We start from the raw sequence: 23,905 nt of genomic DNA, 5'->3' as shown, positions 1-23,905 counted from the left end.
TTGTATCTCCCCCTGATCAATGAACCAACAAAATAGGATCTCGCCAGGACAATGGTAAATATTGGTGGTATTTTTATCTCTGCATGGTTAAATTATTTCCCCACTTTTCACTGTCACTCGCGATTTGTGTTGTATCGTCTTTGTTATCAGTTGACCCCTTTTAAAGGGGGCGGGGCTGACCTGCCCATAGATATCGTCAATAAATCATCAATAGATGGGTTCTTAAAAAGTTAAGCACGTACGTGTAGGACACTATAAAAACAATCACTTGTTCAGTCATTTTTCTTTGAAACTCCTTTTGTCTTAAGTTGAAATGATTTTTGACGGTAGGGGTGTTAACTCAGCGGGTGGTTGGTCCCACACACACAACATAACACGCGAGGAAAGACCAAAAGAGTTTAAGAAAGGCGCGGCTTTGATGTTTCCGCGTTCGTGCCACCAACTTTTAAGTTACTTAACTATCTAAAGAATAACAAAACCTCATCCCCCTCTTAATTTATACCTGTCGACCTTAATTTTCTTTTATCTGAGGGAAGGACGGTTACAAAATGATTTAATTTATTTTTTTATTTGATCTTCACGGATTCCGCCTTAAGTGTATATAGAAATCGCATCGCACCCATCTTTGGAAATTCGGTGGCGCAATTTTGTGTTTACGTTTGTCTAAAATATCACTAGGGTTTTAAAATGTATGTCAACTAATTTTTTCAACGCCATTTTTGAAGGTCGCCCGCCGCCAATTTCTGTCGTAACATATTTCAGACACGTGTAGTCAGTCTTTTAACGATAAACTAATGTAAACTTCGTAAATCATAAGATGATAGCTCAGATAAAATAGGTATTTTTTTACTGAACACATTTTTTCAAAAGCTCAAAGTTTCGGTGAGCAAATTATGACACCAATCTTTTCTGAACGCTCTTTGTAAGGTCGTTTCTTATTGTTGTAAGGCCTAGTTCAGATAACAGATTCGTTGGAATGTTAGGCTTAATTCAGAAGTGTTACAAAGGAGCAAAAAAAGAGCTTCGTCACCTTTTCTAGTTAGGTTTTTTTTTTTCTAGAAAGATTTTACGCATTGTTTGTCAGTAACAATGGGTTTTTATACCGTTCTTTATCAAATAGAATCGGTTCGGTCTACTAATATCCTTCGTTAGGGATGTCTACGTCTAAATTTAAATGTTTATTCTTACAAACCCCGTACCTATCTTAGTATCTTCGAAATAGGTCAAATTGAATTTGAAAGCCTCGGAAAACAATTAACCAACCTAGCGTCTACATTTTTATAGTTTTAAGAAACCTTTCTGTAGTTAACACCATTTACACCCTTCCAAGGACGTTAGAATCTTATCTTTACAGTTTAAAAGAAAATTAAGCTTGGGTCCTGGAGTTGGACATTTGTTTAGGTTTCGTTTTAAGCCTAAAGTTTACGAGTTTTGACAAAACGCATTTGGCGTTTATCCATGGCTATTTTTCTTTTCTAAAAATCTGGGTGCGTACGAATACGAAGTTCTTATTTCTAAGAAAACTTTAATAATGTGCGGTCATTAAAGAGAACCTATTCTAAAAAACATTAGGGAACAATTTTCATAATGTTGTTAGGCCTAACTATTTTATTTGGTACACCTACTTAGTGTTTACAAAGACCCTAAATATAGCGTACGATAAAACGAGTCAGACCCCATAATTTCCTTTCCTTTATGACAATTTTCTTATTTTAATTTAGGGAAAAATACTAAGTACCTCGGCAATTATATCCCACATCTAATGGGGAAACCCTTTAAAAACGCGTTAAGATTTCTTCTAAACCTACGTCTTTTGTCGTTCTAAAATGGACGTCAATTCGAATCGTGAAACGTCAACGTTTTTTTATTATAGGCGAGGTCTGTTTGACAAGGACGTTTAGCGTTTATTGACGGAGTTTAATTGTCATAATCTACAATTAATTAAATATATACCCGGTTTTAATTAGTAAACGCGCGTAGTTTCTAACCTCGACTTTGGTGTAATTGAGACACTGCGGTTTTTATCTGGAAAAAATCCGCTATTTCCACCCTCCTCTCTAAATACTTTAACAGAAAAGATAACTTTATTGCAATATTTATCCTTGAATTAATCATCATGATACTGGTACTCGATTAGTCTTTAAATTGGAATCGTGCGTGTGGGTTACGTGCTCATTATTCTAAAATATATTTGACTCTTTTTCAAAAGACCTACCTAGCTAGTTCGCATTGGGAAATATTTTGATAATGAGTTAAGATTCTAAGATATATTAAGTATTATCTTTTGTAGTGCGAACGGAATCGGTCTGGTTCCCCTAAATTAATTTTCACTTATTTTTAAGCAGCCAAAAAAATCACCGAAAAAGTTCCCTTTACACCAGGAAGTCTTCAAAATACTTTCGTATTAAAAAAAAGTAGAAACGAAACACCTTATTAAATTTAATCTGACTCTTCACGATTTTTAACGTGAAATTTTAGATTTTGCAAAGGAAAATCGTGATGAATATCTTTTAAAATAAGCCCCTTTATTAATTCTCCTCGCTATTAGGTTTAAGAGTTACGTCTTAAATTTAATACGCTGGACATCTTTAGATTTACAATTCAATTCAATTCAATTAAAGTTACACCCTTTATTTGTTTCCTCTATTTATTCATGATTCGTTCCGTGGTTTTCAAAAAGAAGCCAGCCAGTGCCAAAAAAGCGATGGGTGCAGCTTGCTCCCTATTTACTTCTGGTGGTGCTGCTGCTGGTTGATTTATTCCGTCTGGAAACGTGTCAAATTGTACGGTATAACCAACGATTAAGGAGCTTAAGCCGTATTTAGCTTATTGCTTAATTTTGAAGCAACCGTAATTTGCAACGTGGTCTGGTTGCCAATGCGAAAAGACCTCAGGAATTTTCCAGAATGTTCGATTGAAATACAAAGGAGTGGTTTTAAGTTGCTACTAATCTTAGAATGTCCTGATTTTCAAGCAGAATACTTGGGAAGATAAGCTTCTTTCGAGATAGCATCGTTAGAACGTAGTTAGAGTAAATTTCGACTGAATTTCTGTTTCTCGTAATGTTTCGTTTGCCTGGGGTTAAAAAAAAGAGGGGGGACTTTGACTCTTTTGTTGTGTTTTAACTCTCCCCTTTCGCTCTCTCTTTTTTCTTTCCCCCTTCCATCCTCATCTCACTTCCTGCCTCTCACCATCCATCCCTCGGATGTTGGGAGATGCAGCTAGGAATGATAGGAGCTAGGGACGCGTGTATGGAGAGAATGTTTTGGGATTTTGCGATCTCAGACTCTAGTGTAGAGGTATCAAAATTGACTTCGGATGGAGATAGTGGTGGAGACTGAAGAGTGAAGAAGATTCTGCGTAGTTTTCTATTTCTGGCGCTGCTTTTTCTTGCCGTAGTCAGTCGCTTAGCAACTCAGACTAGCCAGCTGTTTTTCCAAATGAATAATCAGAATTTTATTAAACCGAAGAGTAAACTCATTTTGGGGGACTGTAACTTTAAACGTTTTCGGAGTGGAGAGGGGAAAGATAACTTCGGGTTAGTATATTTCTAACGCCGTGTGAAACGACGCCCTGTTCCTTCGAATCTCAAGACACGTGCTTGTCTAAAAACGTTTTACCTATGTAGTAATTCTCGCTTTCTTTACATAATACGCGTTACGAAAAAGTTTTGGCCGTCGTGATCAACCCTTTTTTCACGAAGATGATTCAAAGCCAAAACTCCGCTTTTTTTTATAGAAGTTACTTAATTATGTCTTGAAATAAATAATAACCTATCGTAACGTTATGGAAATTTGAAGGTCATTTTATCCTCGTTTAAAAGAATGTTTGTTTTGTTCAATATTTATTTATTTATTTGAATTAATCACTTAATTTATTATCTTCTTTAATTAAATTATGGCAGAAGAAAATGAAGTAAACTTGAGAAGAGGAATTGTCTAGGCCTAGTCGTTAAAAAAATTATTTCGCGTTTGACATTTGCGGAGATTAGCTTGGTTTTGAAAATATCGTCCATTGGCAGGCATGCCAAGAAAAATCCTCTACATATCTTCTAGAACGACCGACCTAGGTTTCATTCCTATATCCCATCTCTTTGCAATTTAGTGTATTCTCTCCGATCTTGGCCTATTTGACCATGTTTTCGTAGAACGTTTTTAAAATAACAATGTGTTAGGAGCCATTTTTTGTTCTTAGAATTTTTAAAATAAATACACTTTTTAAGAGGAAAATAAAAAGGTTTTTCAACTAGGTTTTCTGGCTGATAACCAAATGAAGTTGCACCGAAGATTTGGCCAAAATATAGGCCTAGAATCGCGTTCAAATTTCTTCAAACTTTTCCTATTCGAGAATCGGTTAAAAGTTAAAATTTGGGGATTTATTTTACACGCCTCTTTTTTGAAAATCATTTAAATCAAAATATCCTATTTAATCGGGTCGGTTTTATAAAATTCATAATCTATGATTTATAATACAAGTCCCCTTTAAAAGTTCCGTGTTATTCTTATAAGAATAACAACAAAATACCACCGTGTGTGCCCCGTAAAAGGTCGCGTACCTTTTTGCATACATAAATCTCTTGAGAAAAAAATGTGTGGGCATTTAGAGAGCCTTGTCAAAACAGAAAAGGAGTTACCCTAATATTGAAGGGAACTGCGCATTTGACTTTATAAAGCTAAAGAAGGAAGACACGGGGTTATAAATACCATACTAGCAATAGTTTGAAAGCATTATATAATAACGAAACGAACAAAGTCGAAATGTGACGTAAACATTTGAAATATCGGCCATCATTTCTTAAAATTTCTCCTCCCCATTTTCTTCTCGAGTGTTCCTTCATTCGAAGGTTCTAGTTACAACTAGAATTTACCTTCTCGAACCGGTAAATTCGTCATCTCGCAAATTTGTACAAAGTTGTGGGAGGTTTTAAAGACTTAGGTGTAAGTTCTAATTTTATATACGTAAAAGAAAATTTATAGACGCCGTCTTTGTACCCAATTGATAATTTTAAAATCGTGACGTAAGGTGTTTTTACATTGGAATTTAATTTAGTAGTCGAGTTTTGACTGTCTCGAAATGAAATATTTTTTAGTAAGCCCTGGAGAATCTACCCACGTCATATGTCTGGTGCAAAAATAAAAAAAAATTGGTGAGAACCAACGAAAGGGTTACACCGTGATTACATAATAATTATTCCCCCTTAAGCATCTTTCTCTAACAATAATTTTGCAATTCATTACACGAGTAAGGCGAGAACCTCCCATAAAAAAATTGTTTCGCAAAAGTTTAGGTGTAATTATGATGTGAAAAACTGTGTTTTAAACCCTTTTAAACTTCTCTAAAAGAGCTCATTTATTGGGGGTATCTTTTAACTAAAGTCTCCATCGGTTTTAAAAATTATGAAACGTGGGTTCATCTGTTATGGAAGAAAGAAGGGGAAAGGAACCAAAAAGCTAATTAAGAATTCTTATCGAGTAATTTTTAAAATCTTGTAACCAAAAGCACGCCTGTTATTTGGTAACCCCGTTCGTAGTTTGAAAACGTTCGCGAATAAACGCTACCCTAACTTTTTGGTTCAGTTTTAACCCTTTTTCAATGCTTAGAAGCATTTTAACACCCATTATCTAAAGTGACTCATCTTTGTGGCGTACCATCTTTTGTTTTAAATGAATGTATTTAGGTTTTATGTATAATTGTATCTTCATTGTTTAGAAATATATTTGTAGACTTATTTTTCTTTTAAAATATACGCCCAGTTAGGCTTAATGTTACGTTATATATTGCTAAGGTTACGAAGGCATCGCGTGCGGTACATAGTCGCGATTCGACCTCCTTTCTGGATTCTAAACTTGTAAAGACGTTGGTTGGGTCGTAGACCTTTGTCACTTTTGTCGTAACCTTATTCACTTCCTCTACATAAGTATGGTTTTGTTCCCGAAATAGCGTTGGAAAAGCCGGATAAAGTATTATTATTGATTTTGGCTAAAGTTTTGACCCACTATAATTACGAAAACATAATGGTTCAAATTTTGTCACATCTGTCTCTATCCATCGTTTTCTTAAACTGCGGTATGTAAAGGAGCTTCAACGACTCACGTTTTCTCTTTTCCACACTATGACGGAAATAAGCGCCTTTTCGTTGATTTATATGGGTCATTTGACAAAACAAGTTCTGAGTCTCAACTCGTTTTTCATAATTTACAAAAATTTATTTACCCCTACGAAGGGCTACTAAAGTAACGCGTGAATGGAGTTTTGACCTACTGAACTAAAACTAGTGGAATTTACTATCATTAAGAAGGATTGGGTTAAGTTAATTAGCAATACATTTGAGACCTGAAACGTTTATTGAGAGTTAGCACTCGATTTTATCTTCCAATAGAACCGAATACAGTCAAAGACATGGAGGTGCCCCTTCCCTGATCATAGAGTTTGTCGCATTGTTTACGGTATTTGAAAGTGGCGGGAAATTTTGGGTTAAAAGGAAAGCATTCCTTTACACTCGCCATCTAGCGGAGACACGCGGAAAGTGAAAACGTCAGTTTTATGACGTAAGAGATTGAAGTCCTTTTACGGTAATCATCCTGAAATTTGGGTTGTAAAACTTGTTTCGGTTAATTTTTCACTGTTTATTTTTAATTAGAATAAATGTATATCGTGATTTTATGTTAAAAACTCTTATTTTAAGATCGGTTTTTTATATTGGGATTGGGTAAAATATTATTCGTAAGGTGCAAAAGCCTTAAAAAATAATATATTTACTAAGCCTTGGCCTGGTAAGATATCCTAAAAAGTCAAAATGGACACGGGACAGGACGTAACAATTCGTTTTGAGGATGATAATCCTACTCAAAATTTAAGGTAAATATATTTTAAATTCTGTTAGAAACTGGATGGACCTAATTCTGTACTGAAAAATTTAGGCATCCTGCAGTGGTCTTCTTCCATTTAGCATTCAGAGTCGCTGCAATAGTAGTTTATATGTTATGTGGTCTCTTTAGTGACAGTTTTATCGCCAGTTTTATAACAATCGTCATCCTACTTTCCATGGATTTTTGGACTGTTAAAAACGTAACTGGTCGCGTTTTAGTTGGCTTAAGATGGTGGAATTATGTTGATGATGATGGTAAAAGCCATTGGGTTTTTGAAGCTAGAAAGGTCAAACCCTTTTTATACATATTATACTTGTTAGAAAACATTGTTTTCTAATTAATATAATATATTTTAAAGGAAGGGGAGGATAAAGCGGTGCATGCTTCAGAATCACGAATATTTTGGACCACTATAGTTATATTTCCCTTGATATGGGTGATTTTCTTTTTCATTTCAATATTTCGACTAAACTTCAAGTGGTTTGTAAGTGAATTAATTAATCTGTCGTCAATTTCCCCCAACCAATCTATTATATTTAAATTGGGTTTATTATTCTAGATGATTGTAGTTATAGCAATAATATTAAATGGGGCAAACACTTACGGATACTTAAGGTGTAAAATGGGCAAACAATCCATTGGGTCAATGGCCTCAAATTTTATGGGACAACAAATGTTAAGAAATGTGAGAAAAATTAATTTTGAAAAACTATATTCAGAGAGATCAATTTTAATTGGTCCTTTCTGATATCTAGATGTTTTCTTCAATGAATAAACCAAAAGAAGGTGGTGCTAGTGGGCAACCTCAACCCTTTTCAGGGACAGTCTAAAATCAATGTTTCTTTCATAAAGAAACCAAAACTGGTGGTTGTTAATTAAGTTACTAGTCAATTTCCATTCCTGGAACTGATTATTGTGTCATAAACGGAAATAATTGAAATGACATTTAATTTTTACTATAATATATATTAAATGATGTTGATTTACTATTCATACTATAAATTAATTAAGAAAAATGACACTTAAAAGAGTGCTAAATGAGAAAATAACTTGCTATTCTTCACCTATCACTACAAATTTCAAAAAGGAAAAAAAAAAAAAAAATGAACATAATTTATCCAATTATAAGTATTTTTGTTACAAGAATTCAAGACTTTCATTTTATTTCTCTTGTACATTTATTTATAGGGTCCATACATAAATTATTTTGACAGATTTTGGGGTATAAATAGGCCTTGCACCTGCCCTCTTTAGTCTTTAGAGCAAAGAGAGTATAGAGGGGGAGTGGATAGTGGGGCAAAACCTGTTGCTATTTTTATCTGGTCACTGGTATCTTCTGCAGAGGAGTGGAGTTTCTACTCCTCCCCTTTATTCTCTTTGCTTAGAGAAAAAAAATTCCTTAGTCCTTACTGTTTGTCCCTGGGACGGGGTTTTTTTTTTTTAATGCACGCCAATTTCCTGCCATAAAGATAGGGATCAAGGTCGCGTAGCTTAACTGAGGGATTGGACACTTCGCGAAATCAAATACATGGAGTAAAAATAGACCCAACCAACAAATAAACAAGTTGGCTTGGTCTCGTCTCCATCTAAGGGATAGGATCACGTGACTAACGATGTTGACTGTAGTACCATCTGTCGTTGAGCGACGAAAATAAATCTCTTATTTTTCTGATTGGACTCTTGAGGTAAAACAGGCTCTGCGCATGGCAAAATCAAGCCAATCGGGTTATCCCTTTCTCGCCTCAAAACCCGGAACAGATCTGAGCCCTTAAAAAAATTCAAAAGATTTGTTGGTTGGGTCTATTCCCAGTAGACACTCCGAGGTAAGTAAGGGATACTCTAGGATGGCATACCCTCTAATTTACATCGAAATTCCCAATTAAACTAAGTATTATTACACATTCATGTTAAGCCTATAAATCATATAATTTAGAGCGTTACATGTGTGGTTACAAAAGCGGTGAGTGTCCGACCTCTCTAGTCGACCTTGACAGCGTTTACGGAGAAAGGGGCATAGAGAACGGTGGGGGTGGAAGCAGTTTAGTTTCGCTTTTGTTTGGGCCCTTGGGGTTGGGGCAAGTCGGGACTCGGACCACGTTGTCGCCATTTTTCCGGTGTTGTATTTTGTTGGAGGCTGTTTCTGGCTCCGCTCCGTTGTCTATATTTGTAAGTTTAAAGATATTCAAATAATTAGGCACTAATGTCTAATAGAACATGGATAACTGTAACATCAGTTATAGTTTCAGTTGCATTAGTGTCAGAAATTAGTTATTATATTTGGCAGTTGTTTTGTAAGAAAAATAGTAAACAAAAGAACGTTAGGGCTCGTAGGGAAGTGCTAGAAAATCAACTGATATCTATTTTCAAAAAATCGGGTATTGAAGTTGATAGATTGAAAGGAAACGACAGTTACTTTCAGACAGTTTTCTTCTTCCCTGATAAGGGAATTAGTTGCCAGGAAGTTAATAAAAGCCAAAAATGTACCCTGAAAAATTGTCGGTATTTACACGGAGATCAAACTTCTCTGGATATTTTGTGTCAAATCATCGCCCTAGCTCAAAAACGAATGGATCTTTGTCTGTACATAGTTACCAATAATAATCTCGCGCAAGTCATCACGGAAGCTCATAAAAGAGGAGTTATAGTTCGGATTATTATTGATAAAGATCAATCGGATACTTCGGGAACCAAAAGAGGACATTTCATGTCATTAGGTATGTTTTTTTTTTAATTATTTTTTAAAATTTAACGAAGGTAATTACTAATGCATGGAGACTGATGGAGATGAATGTTGCATGTAGGCATTCCAGTCAGACGGAACATAGAAAATCTTATGCATCACAAATTCGTTATTATTGATAATGAATTATTAGTGAATGGTTCTTTTAATTGGACCAGCGCTGCGGTATTAAAAAATAACGAAAATATCGTAGTTTCTACAGACCAAAATTTGGTTCAACCATTTAAAAGAGAGTTTGAAAAGCTATGGAAAGATTTTGACCCCAAGCCTTGTACGGATTTATCAAAACCAAAATAGTTATCCGAAATTTGTCAATTTTAGATAAATAAAATAAATTAAAGATAAGGAAAAGCCCGATCCCTTTTTTCCAAAAACATTTTTGTTATTTTTTTTTTGTTCTCGGCGTACCGCGTTAGTCACGTGTTTGTTGATTTAAAAATGGCGCTCTCTATAAACGAGAGGCGTGTGTCAAAACTTTCGTCTTCCATATCAACTACAAGTTATCGGGACAAAGATGTTAATTCGGTTTACGCCAGTTTTAATAATCTGCTTAAAAATTTCCCAAAAGAAGTTAAACGGCGAGATTTAATTGAATTGTATAGTTCATTACTATTTGGGAGACTAGATGAGTAAGCCTGCCTTTACAACCTTAGGAAAGCCTTTAATGGCTTATCTTTAGCTTTTCCATTACAGAGCGGAAGAAATTGAAGCGGGTGTTAATGCCTTATTGGCTTTACTGTTCAATACAATCACTCCGTTGATTGATAGGCTTATTGTCATTGATTGTCTTCAAATAATGGCTCCTCAGCCTGACTTATGCCAAGCTATGGAATCAGGCGATGTAAGCTGTTTGGCCAATAGTTTACCCGTGGTTTTAGCTCAGGGCGCGGGAGATTTAGGCTTCAAAAAGATTGTCACGAGGATTATAGAGTATGGTCCCTTGAATGAAAATGTTTTAATAGAAAAGTAACCAAAGAATTGCCTGACAGAAACATTGAGAATCCTAAAATCAATGAAAATCTGCAACCAAAGATACTAGGATTTTTTGGCCAACTTGTCAGTTCGAAGGATTCTATCCTTTCAACTGAGCAAATGAAATTCATTACGAATTTCGCAGTTCAGAAGCTTATCACAACCAATAGGGCTGTTGTCGCGAAAGAACTTGATGGGGCAGTCACCCAAGACATGCCTACTTTGTTATCTATAGGTAAAAAGCGTTGTCCTTGTCCCACAACCACTTAGAAACTAGCTATCGCATTTATTCACTCTGTAACTGGTTCCATAGGTGAAACTGTTACCGTGGAGCAAATTCTTAACAGCCAAAGCTTCTTATTTCTTCTACCTTGGCTTGAGAACATCTGTGATATTTCCAACACTTTAGATACATCAGCTCCTACTGATCCCTTTTCTAACTTGAGACTCCGTGAATTATTATCTCCCGAATCTCTAACCACCATCAAAGAATATTGTTTGCATATTATTGAACAAAGTGAAAGAAATGCTCTGATTCCTAGCGATATTGAAGTGCAAAAAGGGGCTTTAGCTGAGGCACTAAACCTTCTGAGCTTAGTTTGTACCGCTGATAGTGACCATGTACCTTCTTGCCTCTCAATTGTCAGGAGATTACACGACAGAAACGTCACGAAACAACCGAGTTACCTCGATGTGGTAGTTTTGGTTGCCTCATCTCAGTTTCTAATGAGACACTGTAATAACTTCTACAATAATTATCATTGAGAGTGTCTGCTAAACAAGTTATAATTGATTTAAGGTGGTATTATGATGCGAAAAGTTGATGACATTGTTCCATTCCTTTTTCGGGACACGGTATCCTTGTGTTACAGTGATAGTTCCTCTTCTTTCGAAATTATTAAGTTCGTAAGGGATAATTTGGCCAATTTATGTTACAACAGCAGTCTTCTTGAAAAATACTTTCCATCCTTACTTAAAGTAAAAAAAAAAAAAGAAAACCAGAACTTGAAAATTGTATCTGTGCCCTAATTACGTCTTCTTGGACTTATAGATTGTTGCTTGGAGTCCAAGTACTTTCGAAGGCGATTTCCTTCATATATTACCATCTTTTCTATCGTCCCTTACTTCAGTCGAAGCCTTTCATTCGTTACTGGATTTACCTTGTCTAACTGCCTCGTTACTTTTGCAACAAGGCAATCTCAAAACCGTAGATTTGATGAGAGTTATAGCTAATCCAATCTTAATGGGCTTAGATCCCTCTCTACTTCAAATATTCGGAAGACCAGAGTACCAAGCCATGTTCAATTACATACTTAGACCATCAAGTGGAATGGGTGATACTTTTAATCGTGTTGAAAAGTTTCACTCTGCTATCGAACCACTTGCAATTCATCCCAGGGTTGTAGCTTGTTCCAAAACAGCCACACGTCTACTTGGGTAAGATGGGAAATAAGTTGAAGTTGCAAGGTACCAAATTAATGCGTATCTTAGGCGATACTTTGACGTGGTTATTCAAAACGCTGACGCTGGTTTGACTTCATTATTGTTGCCTGGAATGTTAGAGCGTGTAACACAGATTTATCCCGTTAAAGGATATTCGCATGATATTCAAAAGTACGAAATATTTGCGAGAGAATAGGTCGAAGTCGAGGGGGAAGACACTTGAGAACTCAGGTGTACAATATGACTTGAACTCAATGTACTGTCAAAGCTGAACTCTGAGTTCCGAAGGATTTGAACTCGATGCACTGTCAAAGCTGAACTCTTTTGAACTCAGGTGTACACAGAGATCTAGAGCGTCTACCCCCTCGGTCGAAGTGTACTGTACTCATTATTTCCTACATGTTTTAGAGTTATTTCCGAAGCTATACTAAAACTTATCGAAAAACATCCCGAACTTATCATTCATTTACACGAAGAACTCGTGGATTTCGTTAGCGAAATTAAAAAAGTAACAACCGTAACTCAGGTCTACACTAATTTAGTTTGGGCTATCGGAGAATATACCAGTATTAGTTACACGAATCTTTGCAAACCCGAAATTGTTACGCGGTATTACGATGGTCTGGAAACGATCATCTATGAAATTCTAAGTTCAAGTAGTGACATTGAAAGTCACCAATTCCCGAAATTAGTTTGCGTTGTTTTAACAACTCTATCTGAAGTATGTCGATCAAAAATATTGAATTTCAAAGTTAATGGTAAGTAACTTTTCAACTTGCAGCTGGCCAGTCGAAGTCAGGAGTTACTTCCAAGGGCCATTTTATGTTTAAGTAAGGCTGGTCAAAAATTAGCACCAGTTAATTCAGTTTCGAATGAAGATACTGAACTTCAGGATATTGCCAATAAAATCGTTATGGATAGAATTAACGAGTTACTAGCAATACTAAGAATGCCGAAGTAAGTATCGCATTACGTCATTATGTTTATAATTAATTAATAAATTTCTGTTTTTGCAAAATTGCAGTGTAGCTTCGTTACTTCTCAGTCCACCTAAAGAAATTTACAGTGGAAAGTGGCATAAAGATCCAACAGCTCTTCCTGTAACCTTAAAAACAATCGTGACTCTATTGGGTAGTGAGAGCATTAACTAACTAGTAGTTAGCGTTAGTAGTACTATTTCTATATTTTGTTATATAATTTAAAGTAATGGAGAAAAGAGACTTCATGGGGGGAAAAGATCTTTAATGAACGAAGGTAAATAATAAACAAACATACAAACAAACAAACAAACGCAATTAACATTTTGAATTAATTAATTAATTAATTTAGACTAGAAACAAATGTAAAAGGGGTAATTGCGAAAAAAAAAAAAAAAACTACGTTGTATGTACAAAACACGAGTTTATAACATTAACATGATAGAAATGGTTTGGGACATAAGTTCAAGTTGCTCTTAATCTTAATCTTAGGGATTTGTTTAATTTGTTTTTTCTTCTGTCAAATAAGTTTTTTTCTTTATGGAATGCTAAATCAAGGTCAAAAGTATCAATCAAATGACCAATTAACGCGATGGATTTCAATTTATTTAATGTGTTGTTGAAGAGTATAATATTTTTCATCTTTTCTTTAGTTAATATATCTTTCAGGAGCCCGATTTTCTTTTATATAAATTTGTTTAATTTAAGAGAAGAATGTCATCTTGTTGTTGCCAACAAACTATCAACTTCACCTATTTCCGTTTGGTTTTCTTCATTTACCGTATAAGTTATTTTATATTTTAGGCGAACTTTATCCTATTAAACGGGAAAAATGTTGGTTATCAATCATTGCTTGACGAGTTCTCTTAGTATATTGTACCTTATTTGGATTAGCCAGCAACATAACTTGCGTAATTGCTGCTGGAGGTAAAATGGGATTATGCGGTGGTAAATCTGTCGCGGATGGAGGTTGAAGCTTGATTTTCATTGACTAAGTAGATGAAAAGGTAAAAGATTAAATTAAAGGAACGATGCTTGAAGGTACAGTCATCCAACCTTGGGTACCGCCGCCTGAAATTTAACATTCTTTATTGGCGCTCTAGTATTTTTGCTCATGGTTGATACCACCATGACTGTAACATCTTCTCTAGGACTATCTTTTCCAAAATGCACAACAACTGTCAATCCATCTTTATCGTGTAGTGATAAAGGTGGTAAAGTTCCTGTAATTGGATGATTAAGTTAAGGACAATCCGTAAGAACGAGCTCGGATGCTCGGGGGGCGACCCCTACCAGGTTGAATTGTTTCTAAAGGAACAAAGAAGTCTGCTAAAGAAAACGCGTCATTTCCTCGACTGGGAGATGCGGAATTTGAGGAAGTAAAGATTGTATTGTCCGAAATTGAAGAGAGTAGAGAAGAACCTTGCGCCTGGATGATTTGAGATGGTATCATCGGTCCAGGTCGACTTTGCAGTTGGCTCATTGGAACTTTCTGAGGCGTACTGTTGACCAAAAGATGGGTTAAAGAGTTCAAAAGGAGTCGGCAGCGGCGAAGAGGAACATTTACTACCTTGGAAATTCGACTTTAGTCATGTTAAGAGGCAAACTTTGTTTAAGTAGAGATTGTCCAATAACATCAAGCTCATCCAACCCACTAACGAGTTTCTGTTTAGAAGTTTGGCTATCCGCGATTGTTGTTGTTGCAGGTTTTACTGGACATTGTTATGTAGGAAAGAAAATGATTAGTGTATGACACCGTGGTCTATAACCTTTCATCTAACTCCATTTACCTGTGGTAAGGGATTTAGAAATTGCGTTTGTTGGTTGCAACATTGATCCCTTACTATTCATCATGGATGTAATTGGAATACTAGGTTGGTTGGTTGGAGTGGAAAATATCTGATCTAGATCTGACAAAAGGTTTTTGGACGTGGCGCCACTCATACTGGGATTGTCATTAGAAATTAGACCCGAGGAACTATTACTAAGAGGAATATCAGGGGCGTCGTTTAAACCTAAATTCAATAGTTGGTCGTCCAAGAAAGATACGTCAGCATTTGACTTTGAAGTTGTCGAGTTGGTAGATGACGAGTTGGTAACTGGAGAACCGAGGTCCATTAATGAAGCTTCATAGGAGGTTGTAGCCATAGATGAAGAACTACTTTTGGCGTGCGCAGCCAAATCAAACACAGCTCCATCTTCCATACCCATCACTTTCCTGTATTTGTTTATTACCACGGTCAACTCGTCATTGGCTCTAAGAATGTCATCTAGTCCAGAATCTTTTTCATCCATCTCTCCAGCTAATCGGAAGAGTTTTGGCCTCAACCTCTCGCAACTTTCAAAGAGTTCTTTCATAAGGTCCTTCTCTTCATCCAATGTCTTTCCTGGAAGGTAATGATCCAACATGTCGGAGAGTACAACAGCGTTGTTATGCACAGCTTCCAGTTCAGTCATGGTTCTTGCCATTAATTCCATTCTTCTATCAGCTTCCTTAACCATGCTTTTTATCAACCGGTTGGCGGCTTGCAAGTCATCAGGGTCTTTACTTTGAAGGAGTGTTTGAAGTAACTAAAATAATTCATTAAAAAAGTTGAAGATTGGTAAATGCATGCTCCAGGGCATTATGTTGTACTGAAAAATACTTTGGATTTCTCTTCATCATCAAATATGGGATTTTGAGGTCGAGGAGATGGTGCTTCAGGAGGTTCATAGTGCTGGAAGATATGAACTGTTCAGCGAATTTGAGATCTTGAATCAAAATCACTGCAATTACCTCGAGAACATGCACGGGGTCTTCCGTAATGACGCCTTGTTTTCTAAGCATCTGATAGGCCTCATTAATTTTTGATTCGTGCTTAAGTTCAACACTCCACTTGAACATAAGTTCCAGAATTTTCTGCTTCACTTTTGAAGGAGCTCGATTGCCTAAGTACTGCGTTTCGGTAAAGCGCGTGTAAGAAATTTTTACTTAAATGTTGTGTTGGAAGCGTTTACCTTTGGACTAACAACTTTAATTAATTCATTTAAAAACCTAAACTTTCCAATTTCATTAAGAAACCTTGGATCACTTTTTCTGACACATTCTTCTAAAAGCTGTTTTGAGGATGGTGTTAAGGAGTGTCAAAGTGTGTCGTAGGTTGGGTTATATACTTACAAGAAGCGCCATCATCGCTTCTTTCTCTTGCGGAGATTGAATTCTATGAGCCAGGAATCTAAGTGCTGTTTGGGGCCCCTCAGGATCTTCTGACATGCAATCATGAAAGGCACTTACAGCTTCCAAATCTAATTCCTTATTTAGAGGATTTGCGGCTTTAGCTATGATTTAAGAAAGGAAAATTATTGCGCATATAGTTGGTGTACCGATGACCACAAAGACCCTCAACTGGTCCAGAACAAGATGTTACTTCAGGGAGTGTCCAAAATGATGGAATTTAAACTAAATAAATGAATAAAACTTACCCAGCAATATTTCCAAATTACTGTCATCGTCAGTCGTCATTTTTGATATGGATTTATTTAATTGTCTAAAAGAATAACGCACGTAGAAGCTTGTGTCGCGATGACCAATGTTACCGTTTAAGACTCATCAACTCTACAAGGAAAATTTTTCATGTCAAAAACCCTGTGGTGGTCTTTAACATTAAAGGCGCGTCGGGCGTTATCGTCTGCTTATACTGTCTCATGACAACAACACCCACGAAAGTGAAATAAAATTCGAAGTGAAATTTAATTCAAAATTTAGTAGAATGTCATACGAATGGTAAGTTTTGTATTTATAAGAAGAATTTGTGTTATTTAATAGAACAACGGTAAAATTAACGCGTTTAAACTTCATTAAACCTTGGCTTATCATTATGAGATAGTTGAATAGTAATGGCAGCCCTCTGCCTTCGACTGTATTAAGCTCTATGGGGAAATAACATGGGGTGCCATTAGTCTATTATGCATTTCATCGGAGGAGACATCAGACATGCTTAAATTATTTTGCGCGTTAACTGTATTATGAAACAGGCAGTCAAGGAAACGTCTGTATGATTTGGAGAAACGAGATGGTCATTTGCCATCGGAAGATGTATCTTTGGATCATCCCCTGCAACTCATGACCATTACAGTCCAAGAGAGTAAAGTGAAAAGATGGGGTAGTTCAGTTAGCAGTGCTACCTCATCTGGACATGGAACTCCCAGGAAGTTATCAGTGACAACTGCTTCAACAACTCCTATAGACCCTCTCTCAGTTTTGCATCCATTAAGCTCAGCTCTAGAGGGATTAGATCCATTGTCTCAGTTTGCAGTAGCGTCAGACCCTCTTAGTCAAATGGCAGCTCAAGTATGTGCCAAAATTCCCACCAAACTGTGCTGTCATGTCAAATAGGGACTTTTAAACTATTATATATTTAGGAAGCTTCAACTCCAAAGAGATCAATCAGTTTAGATGATGGTTTTGAACCATGGACATCCAAAAAATCTGCAATATTAACTAGATACACCACTTCTGAGAAGCTCTCTATCACAACTAGTTTTTTAGCTGGAACTGATAAAGGTGTTATTGACACTTAATAATGTCTAAAGGTGGAATTCATAAACGTCGGACGCAACGCAATTTAGTACAGGCAAAGGCAGAGCGTCATGCGCAAACTTCCGCCTTTTGCGCACGACGCCCTGCCTTTGCCTGTACTAAATTGCGTTGCGTCCGACGTTTATGAATTCCACCTTTTAAAACTCCCAACTAATTTAAAAAAAAATAAAATTGCATTGTAGTGGTAGTTAAAAGTTCTAGCACAGTCTCAGATAAGGTCAAAACACGTCTAGAACAACTAGATGACTTTGAAGAAGGTTCCGTAAAGGAAATGTTGAATTTATCCCAACAAGAATATGTTTGCCGTATTGAAGAACTAAATCAAGCCCTTAGAGAGTCGTGGGATCAAGATCAAAGGGTCAAAGCTTTAAAAATAGCCATTCAATGTGCCAAACTACTTGTTGATACAGCTGTAGTTAAGTTTTACCCAAGCAAGTTTGTCCTCATCACCGATATTTTGGACAACTTTGGTCGCTTAGTAAACCAACGAATTCACGCTAAAGCGCAGTATTATAAACCCGGAAGCAACATAGCCATTCCTTTACCCGAAAATTTTACTCCCGAACAAGTTCCTGAAGATGCGAAGGAAACTTGTAGGAATTGGTTTTTTAAGATAGCCTCTATACGGGAACTGATTCCCAGATTTTATGTGGAGGCTGCAATCCTCAGATCTTATAGTTTTCTAAATAAAGGGTAAAATTTGGGTTAGATTTTCAAGTTCCTTTTAAGTTTAATCGCTTCGATCTCAATTCAATAGGGAATATTCAAGAGCCTTAATGAGGCTGACCAAAACCATTAGGGGAATTGGAGATCCTCTTGTAGCTGCTTACGCTAGGTGTTATTTATGTAGAGTTGGAATGACTATTGCTCCTGATGTTAGGGACCATGTTTCTCAAAACTTTTGGGATTTTCTTCAAAGCTATAATCAAGTACAGCAATAGCTTCTTTAAAGGAACAGTTCAGATAACATAACATTATACCTTAAAGGGAGGGTGAAGTAGAAAATCAAGTGATTTTTTATCGATTCTTCTACTAATTATAAGACCAGTCTGCATAGTCAAACATTCAGGAAATACCAACTCCGAATGATTTTAAAATTCAAATTAGGTTCAGATTTTAAGGATAATTTTAAACAAGGACTTCCGACCAATCGCGTAACGCCCTGCCTTTTTATTAACAAAATTCTCGTGGCACGTTCCATGTCTCGCGCCACGATTGTCACGTCGCGCGCGAATTTTATCAAATCTCTTGATAAATTTCATTCAACATGGAACGTGCCACGAGAATTTTGTGAATAAAAAGGCAGGGCGTTACGCGATTGGCCGGAGGACCTTCTTTAAAATTATCCTTAAAATCTGAACCTAATTTGAAATAATTTTAAAATCATTCGGAACTGGTATTTCCTGAATGTTTCACTATGCAGACTGGTCTTATAATTAGTAGAAGAATCGATAAAAAATCACTTGATTTTCTACTTCACCCTCCCTTTAAAAGAATGGCCGTTCTTTTTAGGTATAATGTAATGTTACCTGTACTTTTCCTTCAATTCTACAAATGAAATTATTAAAATTTCATTTCTTATTGTAGCTGAGCAGTAGTTTTGTCAAGAAACTCTTAGCCGAACAAAACGTCCCCTTTTCAGTTTACTTGACACTATTTTCCCCAGCATTGGATTGGATTTTGCAATGCGTAACTTATAAAGCTACTGATACATTGTTGGCTCAACTCCTTGACAAATGCCAAGCGCAGGCAAATAGCGCGCTACTTTTGAACTCTATCATGGCCGCTTTTCAACCCCAGTTTGTTGCAAATAGGTCACTGAAGTTTGTTGAGATTATGAAGGAGTGTGAAGATACAGGTTTCCCTAAAGTACATCTTATTAAATTTCATAGTTATAGTGAATTTAACTTAACTTAACTTAAATTTGTTTTCGCGTCATTTAGCCAATGTTATTCAGAACTTTAGGATTGTGTTTGGCAGTAGCTGATCCTCCTGAAAATCAACGACTTCAAGTTTTGAATGAAGTTTGGAAAGTGGTGACGAAATTGAAGAATCCATCTGTTAGTTAATTTGTCTACTTTCTGTTCCTTTTTCAGTATAGTTAATTATCTTTACTTCTACATAGGATTATATGAGTTGTGCTGAAGTTTGGATTCAGTATCCTGTTAAACATTTTTCTGTATGTTTAGTTAGTTTAATGTTTATAGTTACCATCTTAACTATCTTAACGTTTTCTAGAAATTAGAAGTAAATACCTTCTTAGGAGACATTTTGAAGCATATGTTACCCGATAGAGCTTTTGAGAATCACTACCCTCAACTTGCATCAGTTGTTCAACGTTTAGTCACTCACTTACCTGATGTGACTGATCTTTTCTCTATGGACAAATTTCTACCATTCCTTGACATGCTTCAAAAAGAGAATGTTAAAGTAGACGCGTGTAAAGCCATTATAGAAGCATTTATCAGGTCACCTCATGATTCAACAAGTGATCCTGTTGTTATCAATGCTCTGATGTTTATATGCAAGACAATGCACGATCCTGTCAAGTACTCAATTCGCTTGTTAAACTTTTACTTGTGAACTTGGCGATAAAGTATTATTTTTTCTTCTAGCGCTTTGACATTAGATGATGAGAAACGACAAATATCACACCTTATCTCTAGTTTCATAAGAAGAATTAACTTTGGACGTGATTTTGAACAACAATTGAGCTTTTACGTAGAAGCCAGAGCCACATTCAGCAACCTGGACCCAGTTGCAACACAATTGGTTCAATGTGTCAATTTATTGGCTATGAAAACGAGACAGGTTGTACAGGGTCATCATACTAGAAAAACAGCGTCTTTCGTTAAGGCTTGTACCGCCTATGCCTTCATAACTATTCCATCTTTAATGGGGGTGTTCCAGAGACTTGAACTATACTTAGTTTCCGGACAAGTTGCTCTACTGAACCAGTGTTTATCACAAGGTAATTTCATGGATGAAGGATGCGCGTGAGGAAATTTGTTTTCACGCTATAGGATAGACAACTCCCTATCTCGAGCGACAGAATATTCTGTATACACTCTGTTACAACGTCGGTTGTCAGCACGCGCAAAGCTATTTCTCTATGTAACGTAGCTTTGTACGTGCTGTCAAGAGACAATAAACTTCAGGATCTTCAGGATTTAAAATATCCGCGAGTTTTTTAGCTCGAGTGCACGGGCCTCTAGGCCTTAGTTTCAAATGCGTGTAGTAGACTGTATGCAATTTCACACCTATTTGAACCTAAGGCCTAGAGGTCCGTGCACTCGAGCTAAAAAACTCGCGGATATTTTAAATCCTGAAGATCCTGTAGTTTTTTGTCTCTTGACAGCACGTACAAAGCTACGTTACATAGAGAAATAGCTTTGCGCGTGCTGACAACCGACGTTGTAACAGAGTGTATACAGAATATTCTGTCGTTCGAGATAGGGAGTTACCGATCCTATAGCGTGAAAACAAATTTCCTCACGCGCATCCTTCATCCATGGTAATTTCATTACAAACTGATGAAGAAGAAAGAAGTTACCGTTTCTGAAAACATTCTCTTGTAGCTGATGCTTTCTTCAAAGCCGCTGTTAGTTTATTACCCGAAGTTCCTCCAACAATTGAATTGGATGGTAAACAAAAGTCTAGTGAACCTTTTTTTGTTTCATACGTGAATAATCTATTATCTACATTACTTATAGTTCCTGTAAGGTTCCATTAATTTTTTTGTCCATCCACCTTAATTTACATGTAATTAAATAGTTTACTATATTTAGGATCATCCTGAACAAGAACCACTGTACTTGGTTCGAGGTTTATTGAATATTATAAGAGACTATACTTGGGATAATACCGGAGACTCGAAAGCACATATTTATCTTAGTGTTTTAAACTTGCTTTCAGCCATGTCCCAAGAAAAATATATTTACCATATTGAAAAGGGTAACTGGCTAGAGATTTTAACTAGGAATAGTTATTAATAATAGGTTAAACTAATTAATACTTAACATTAAGTTGATTCAAATGACTCTCTATATGGAAGCGATCCAAAATTCCTAAATGAAATTAATAATATCGGAACTACAGTTGTGGAGGAAGTTTTAACTCATTTAAAATGCTTAGGGGACAAAAATGTATGGTTTTAATTATTGATTATTAAAGGGAGGGTGAAGTAGAAAATCAAGTGATTTTTTATCGATTATTCTACTAATTATAAGACCAGTCTGCATAGTGAAACATTCAGGAAATACCAACTCCGAATGATTTTAAAATTCAAATTAGGTTCAGATTTTAAGGATAATTTTAAAGAAGGACCTCCGACCAATCGCGTAACGCCTTGCCTTTTTATTAACAAAATTCTCGTGGCACGTTACATGTTGAATGAAATTTATCACGAGATTTGATAAAATTCGCGCGCAACGTGATAATCGTGGCGCGAGACACGGAACGTGCCACGAGAATTTTGTTAATAAAAAGGCAGGGCGTTACGCGATTGGTCGGAGGACCTTCTTTAAAATTACACTTAAAATCTGAACCTAATTTGAATTTTAAAATCATTCGGAATCTGTATTTCCTGAATGTTTGACTATGCAGACTGGTCTTATAATTAGTAGAAGAATCGATAAAAAATCACTTGATTTTCTACTTCACCCTCCCTTTAATCAATGTTATATGATAAACATTTTGTCTTATATTTATAGTATACAAAAAGACAAAGCACTCTAGCTTTAGATCTTTTCCAAAGGCTAACAATTCACTCCGACATATGTAATGGTTCTTTATCGGATTTGGCCTTTAATCTATGGATGTTGGCGCACAAACAAGGTGTTATAGATAACAGGTATTCTGTTCGATGTCTGGAATCACTTAAAAAGAAAGGTTGCAAAGCTGGTGGGAAACCATACTCTGAATTGTCTTCGAGACTCCAAATTCCAACTCTAGTTTAAATTAATTCATTCGAGAATCTGTTTGATTTTGATTAAAGGGTATATAATTTAAAGATTAATTTTAATAACAACAACAACAACTTCTACCATGATATAAAAATTTATTTACATTGATTAATTATTCCTAAAACAATAAATACATAAATACACATGAATTCCATGTGTAGTTAAATTTTTTCTTGATCTTGTGAATAATATGGGGAAAATTTAGGATGTTGTCATGATTTATTTATGGCCACGTGATTTTTTTATGCTTTTTCATGTCATTATCGGAACCCTGTTGTGACATAAGGAAATGGGAATATTAATTAATTAATTAATTCTAATCATTTATAGAGTGTGTTTCGTTATATTTACCTCGGAATCAATAGAGGCTGTTCTCTTCGATGGTTTTTTCACATCATTTGATTTATTATCTAACAGTTTTTCAGGTTTAATAGTGCCATTTAGATTGTGACCATCTTTAGATTTTTCAGATGGAGATTTACTAACTGAGTTGTTAGTAAAAGAAATTTTCCTATCCCTTTTACACCCTTCGATGTCTTCTAGTTTACGTTTAGTTGGTGTTACAACATGGATGGTAGTTCCTGAACTTTGCATAGGATCTGCTGCTTCTTTGTTAGCTTGTTCATTAGCCCTGGAAATAAAGATTGTGACACTGACACCCCATGGTTTGGTTTTAGGTTAAGACATGTGGTTACTCTACCTCTCCTCTCTGGCTTTGGAGAGCAAAATACCCCTTCTATTTTTGCAGTAATCTCTTTGAGGATAGGGCTGGATAATTTCGTGATATAATTCGATTAAATCGACTCTATCCAAGTCTTTAACAGATTTATTTCCTATATATCTCTAAAAATTAAAAAAAAAACATTCCCGAGGCCCAGGTGTTATGGTTCAACTTCAAAATGAAGAAATTTAACATAATCTTGTACCAAGGCTTAACCAATTCCTTCAATGTTTACCTCTTTTAGTAATGAAAGCAACCATTCTTTGTTTAAATTTTCAGGATGTTGTAATTCCAAGAGTGTTAAATACTTCTTGGTTTGTTTATTAGAATTCATTATATCTAATTAAATAATTTAATAATAAAATAAAATTTCAAGAAACTTAGGTGCCCATTTTTTGTCAACTTTGTAGGGACTAGGGACCACTAATCAGCGACATCGGCTGGTGGATCATTTATTTTTTCTTGGGTTTTGATCGGTTTTGATTTCAAAATGAGCAGCGCCTAAATGTGAGCCTGTTGTTCTTGTTATTAATATTATTTTAAATAAAGTTCGAGATAATATTAATTAAACACAATTTATTTAAAAAATAATTTCTAGTCGTCGAAATAAGTGAAATGGACTTATATCCTTAAGCCTTGG

At 35.9% G+C, this 23,905-nt stretch overlaps 6 protein-coding genes across 7 annotated transcripts; 4 read left to right on the top strand and 2 right to left on the bottom strand.

Annotated features, from left to right (window-relative positions):
• Positions 1–6,521: 6,521 nt before the first annotated feature.
• Positions 6,522–7,859, top strand: LOC149661729 (Golgi apparatus membrane protein TVP23 homolog B). The gene is made up of 5 exons (XM_089843298.1): positions 6,522–6,858; positions 6,921–7,155; positions 7,228–7,353; positions 7,429–7,554; positions 7,625–7,859. The coding sequence occupies exons 1-5, from the start codon at positions 6,797–6,799 to the stop codon at positions 7,697–7,699; spliced, it is 624 nt and encodes a 207-aa protein (XP_089699424.1). The 5' UTR covers positions 6,522–6,796; the 3' UTR covers positions 7,700–7,859.
• A 974-nt stretch (positions 7,860–8,833) lies between these two features.
• On the top strand, positions 8,834–9,958 carry zuc (Mitochondrial cardiolipin hydrolase zuc). Its single transcript, XM_089843753.1, has 2 exons — positions 8,834–9,583; positions 9,671–9,958. The coding sequence occupies exons 1-2, from the start codon at positions 9,070–9,072 to the stop codon at positions 9,904–9,906; spliced, it is 750 nt and encodes a 249-aa protein (XP_089699879.1). The 5' UTR covers positions 8,834–9,069; the 3' UTR covers positions 9,907–9,958.
• Positions 9,959–10,025: 67 nt separating this feature from the next.
• Positions 10,026–13,847, top strand: LOC149661727 (AP-5 complex subunit zeta-1-like). Its single transcript, XM_089843697.1, has 10 exons — positions 10,026–10,238; positions 10,303–10,539; positions 10,599–10,816; positions 10,895–11,317; positions 11,381–11,559; positions 11,633–12,018; positions 12,073–12,195; positions 12,433–12,745; positions 12,806–12,981; positions 13,049–13,847. The coding sequence occupies exons 1-10, from the start codon at positions 10,048–10,050 to the stop codon at positions 13,173–13,175; spliced, it is 2,373 nt and encodes a 790-aa protein (XP_089699823.1). The 5' UTR covers positions 10,026–10,047; the 3' UTR covers positions 13,176–13,847.
• On the top strand, positions 13,068–22,693 carry LOC149661725 (VPS35 endosomal protein-sorting factor-like). 2 transcript variants are annotated; one of them, XM_089843684.1, is made up of 14 exons: positions 13,068–13,187; positions 17,016–17,331; positions 17,403–17,544; positions 17,763–18,273; positions 18,338–18,509; positions 19,168–19,449; positions 19,524–19,640; positions 19,706–19,759; positions 19,819–20,129; positions 20,196–20,551; positions 21,159–21,298; positions 21,369–21,534; positions 21,607–21,725; positions 22,293–22,693. In XM_089843684.1, the coding sequence occupies exons 2-14, from the start codon at positions 17,104–17,106 to the stop codon at positions 22,536–22,538; spliced, it is 2,844 nt and encodes a 947-aa protein (XP_089699810.1). In that variant the 5' UTR covers positions 13,068–13,187; positions 17,016–17,103; the 3' UTR covers positions 22,539–22,693. The 2 variants fall into 2 exon arrangements, with proteins under 2 accessions (XP_089699810.1, XP_089699809.1); XM_089843683.1 differs by lacking the exon at positions 13,068–13,187 and adding an exon at positions 16,629–16,764.
• Positions 13,246–16,603, bottom strand: Gga (ADP-ribosylation factor-binding protein Gga). The gene is made up of 11 exons (XM_089843708.1): positions 16,464–16,603; positions 16,159–16,319; positions 15,999–16,097; positions 15,778–15,936; positions 15,647–15,718; positions 14,792–15,572; positions 14,572–14,713; positions 14,295–14,503; positions 14,058–14,224; positions 13,882–13,992; positions 13,246–13,817 (listed from the first exon to the last, which is right to left on the bottom strand). Exons 1-11 carry the CDS (start codon positions 16,501–16,503, stop codon positions 13,719–13,721), a joined length of 2,040 nt encoding a protein of 679 aa, XP_089699834.1. The 5' UTR covers positions 16,504–16,603; the 3' UTR covers positions 13,246–13,718.
• Positions 22,620–23,699, bottom strand: LOC149661724 (tRNA-splicing ligase complex subunit ASW-like). The gene is made up of 4 exons (XM_089843762.1): positions 23,501–23,699; positions 23,245–23,387; positions 22,896–23,175; positions 22,620–22,815 (listed from the first exon to the last, which is right to left on the bottom strand). Exons 1-4 carry the CDS (start codon positions 23,597–23,599, stop codon positions 22,768–22,770), a joined length of 570 nt encoding a protein of 189 aa, XP_089699888.1. The 5' UTR covers positions 23,600–23,699; the 3' UTR covers positions 22,620–22,767.
• Between the last annotated feature and the right edge of the window lie 206 nt (positions 23,700–23,905).

This window comes from Phalangium opilio, unplaced genomic scaffold, assembly GCF_054372755.1.
Source record: "Phalangium opilio isolate 3A_F unplaced genomic scaffold, DU_Popi_V2 ptg000070l_1, whole genome shotgun sequence".
Classification (NCBI taxonomy): Eukaryota; Metazoa; Arthropoda; class Arachnida; order Opiliones; family Phalangiidae; genus Phalangium; species Phalangium opilio.
The sequence above is the reverse complement of the archived record's forward strand: the minus strand, read 5'-3'. Positions and strand labels throughout refer to the sequence as shown.

Bases quoted from the DNA above. Each gene is read 5' to 3' on its own strand.
- zuc (XM_089843753.1), top strand. From the start codon at position 9,070: ATGTCTAATAGAACATGGATAACTGTAACATCAGTTATAGTTTCAGTT. The intron at 9,584-9,670 runs GTATGTTTTTTT...TGTTGCATGTAG, and splicing joins AGGACATTTCATGTCATTAG to GCATTCCAGTCAGACGGAAC.
- LOC149661727 (XM_089843697.1), top strand. From the start codon at position 10,048: ATGGCGCTCTCTATAAACGAGAGGCGTGTGTCAAAACTTTCGTCTTCC. The intron at 12,019-12,072 runs GTAAGATGGGAA...TGCGTATCTTAG, and splicing joins ACAGCCACACGTCTACTTGG to GCGATACTTTGACGTGGTTA. The intron at 12,746-12,805 runs GTATGTCGATCA...TTCAACTTGCAG, and splicing joins TTTTAACAACTCTATCTGAA to CTGGCCAGTCGAAGTCAGGA.
- LOC149661725 (XM_089843683.1), top strand. The intron at 17,332-17,402 runs GTATGTGCCAAA...TTATATATTTAG, and splicing joins TTAGTCAAATGGCAGCTCAA to GAAGCTTCAACTCCAAAGAG. The intron at 17,545-17,762 runs GTGTTATTGACA...ATTGCATTGTAG, and splicing joins TTTAGCTGGAACTGATAAAG to TGGTAGTTAAAAGTTCTAGC.
- LOC149661724 (XM_089843762.1), bottom strand. From the start codon at position 23,599: ATGAATTCTAATAAACAAACCAAGAAGTATTTAACACTCTTGGAATTA. The intron at 23,388-23,500 runs GTAAACATTGAA...TTTAATTTTTAG, and splicing joins TGCTTTCATTACTAAAAGAG to AGATATATAGGAAATAAATC. The intron at 22,816-22,895 runs GTAAATATAACG...ATGTCACAACAG, and splicing joins CAGCCTCTATTGATTCCGAG to GGTTCCGATAATGACATGAA.
- Gga (XM_089843708.1), bottom strand. From the start codon at position 16,503: ATGACGACTGACGATGACAGTAATTTGGAAATATTGCTGG. The intron at 14,714-14,791 runs GTAAATGGAGTT...AACAATGTCCAG, and splicing joins TTCTAAATCCCTTACCACAG to TAAAACCTGCAACAACAACA. The intron at 14,504-14,571 runs GTAGTAAATGTT...TTTGGTCAACAG, and splicing joins ACTAAAGTCGAATTTCCAAG to TACGCCTCAGAAAGTTCCAA.
- LOC149661729 (XM_089843298.1), top strand. From the start codon at position 6,797: ATGGACACGGGACAGGACGTAACAATTCGTTTTGAGGATGATAATCCT. The intron at 6,859-6,920 runs GTAAATATATTT...TGAAAAATTTAG, and splicing joins AATCCTACTCAAAATTTAAG to GCATCCTGCAGTGGTCTTCT. The intron at 7,354-7,428 runs GTAAGTGAATTA...TTATTATTCTAG, and splicing joins GACTAAACTTCAAGTGGTTT to ATGATTGTAGTTATAGCAAT.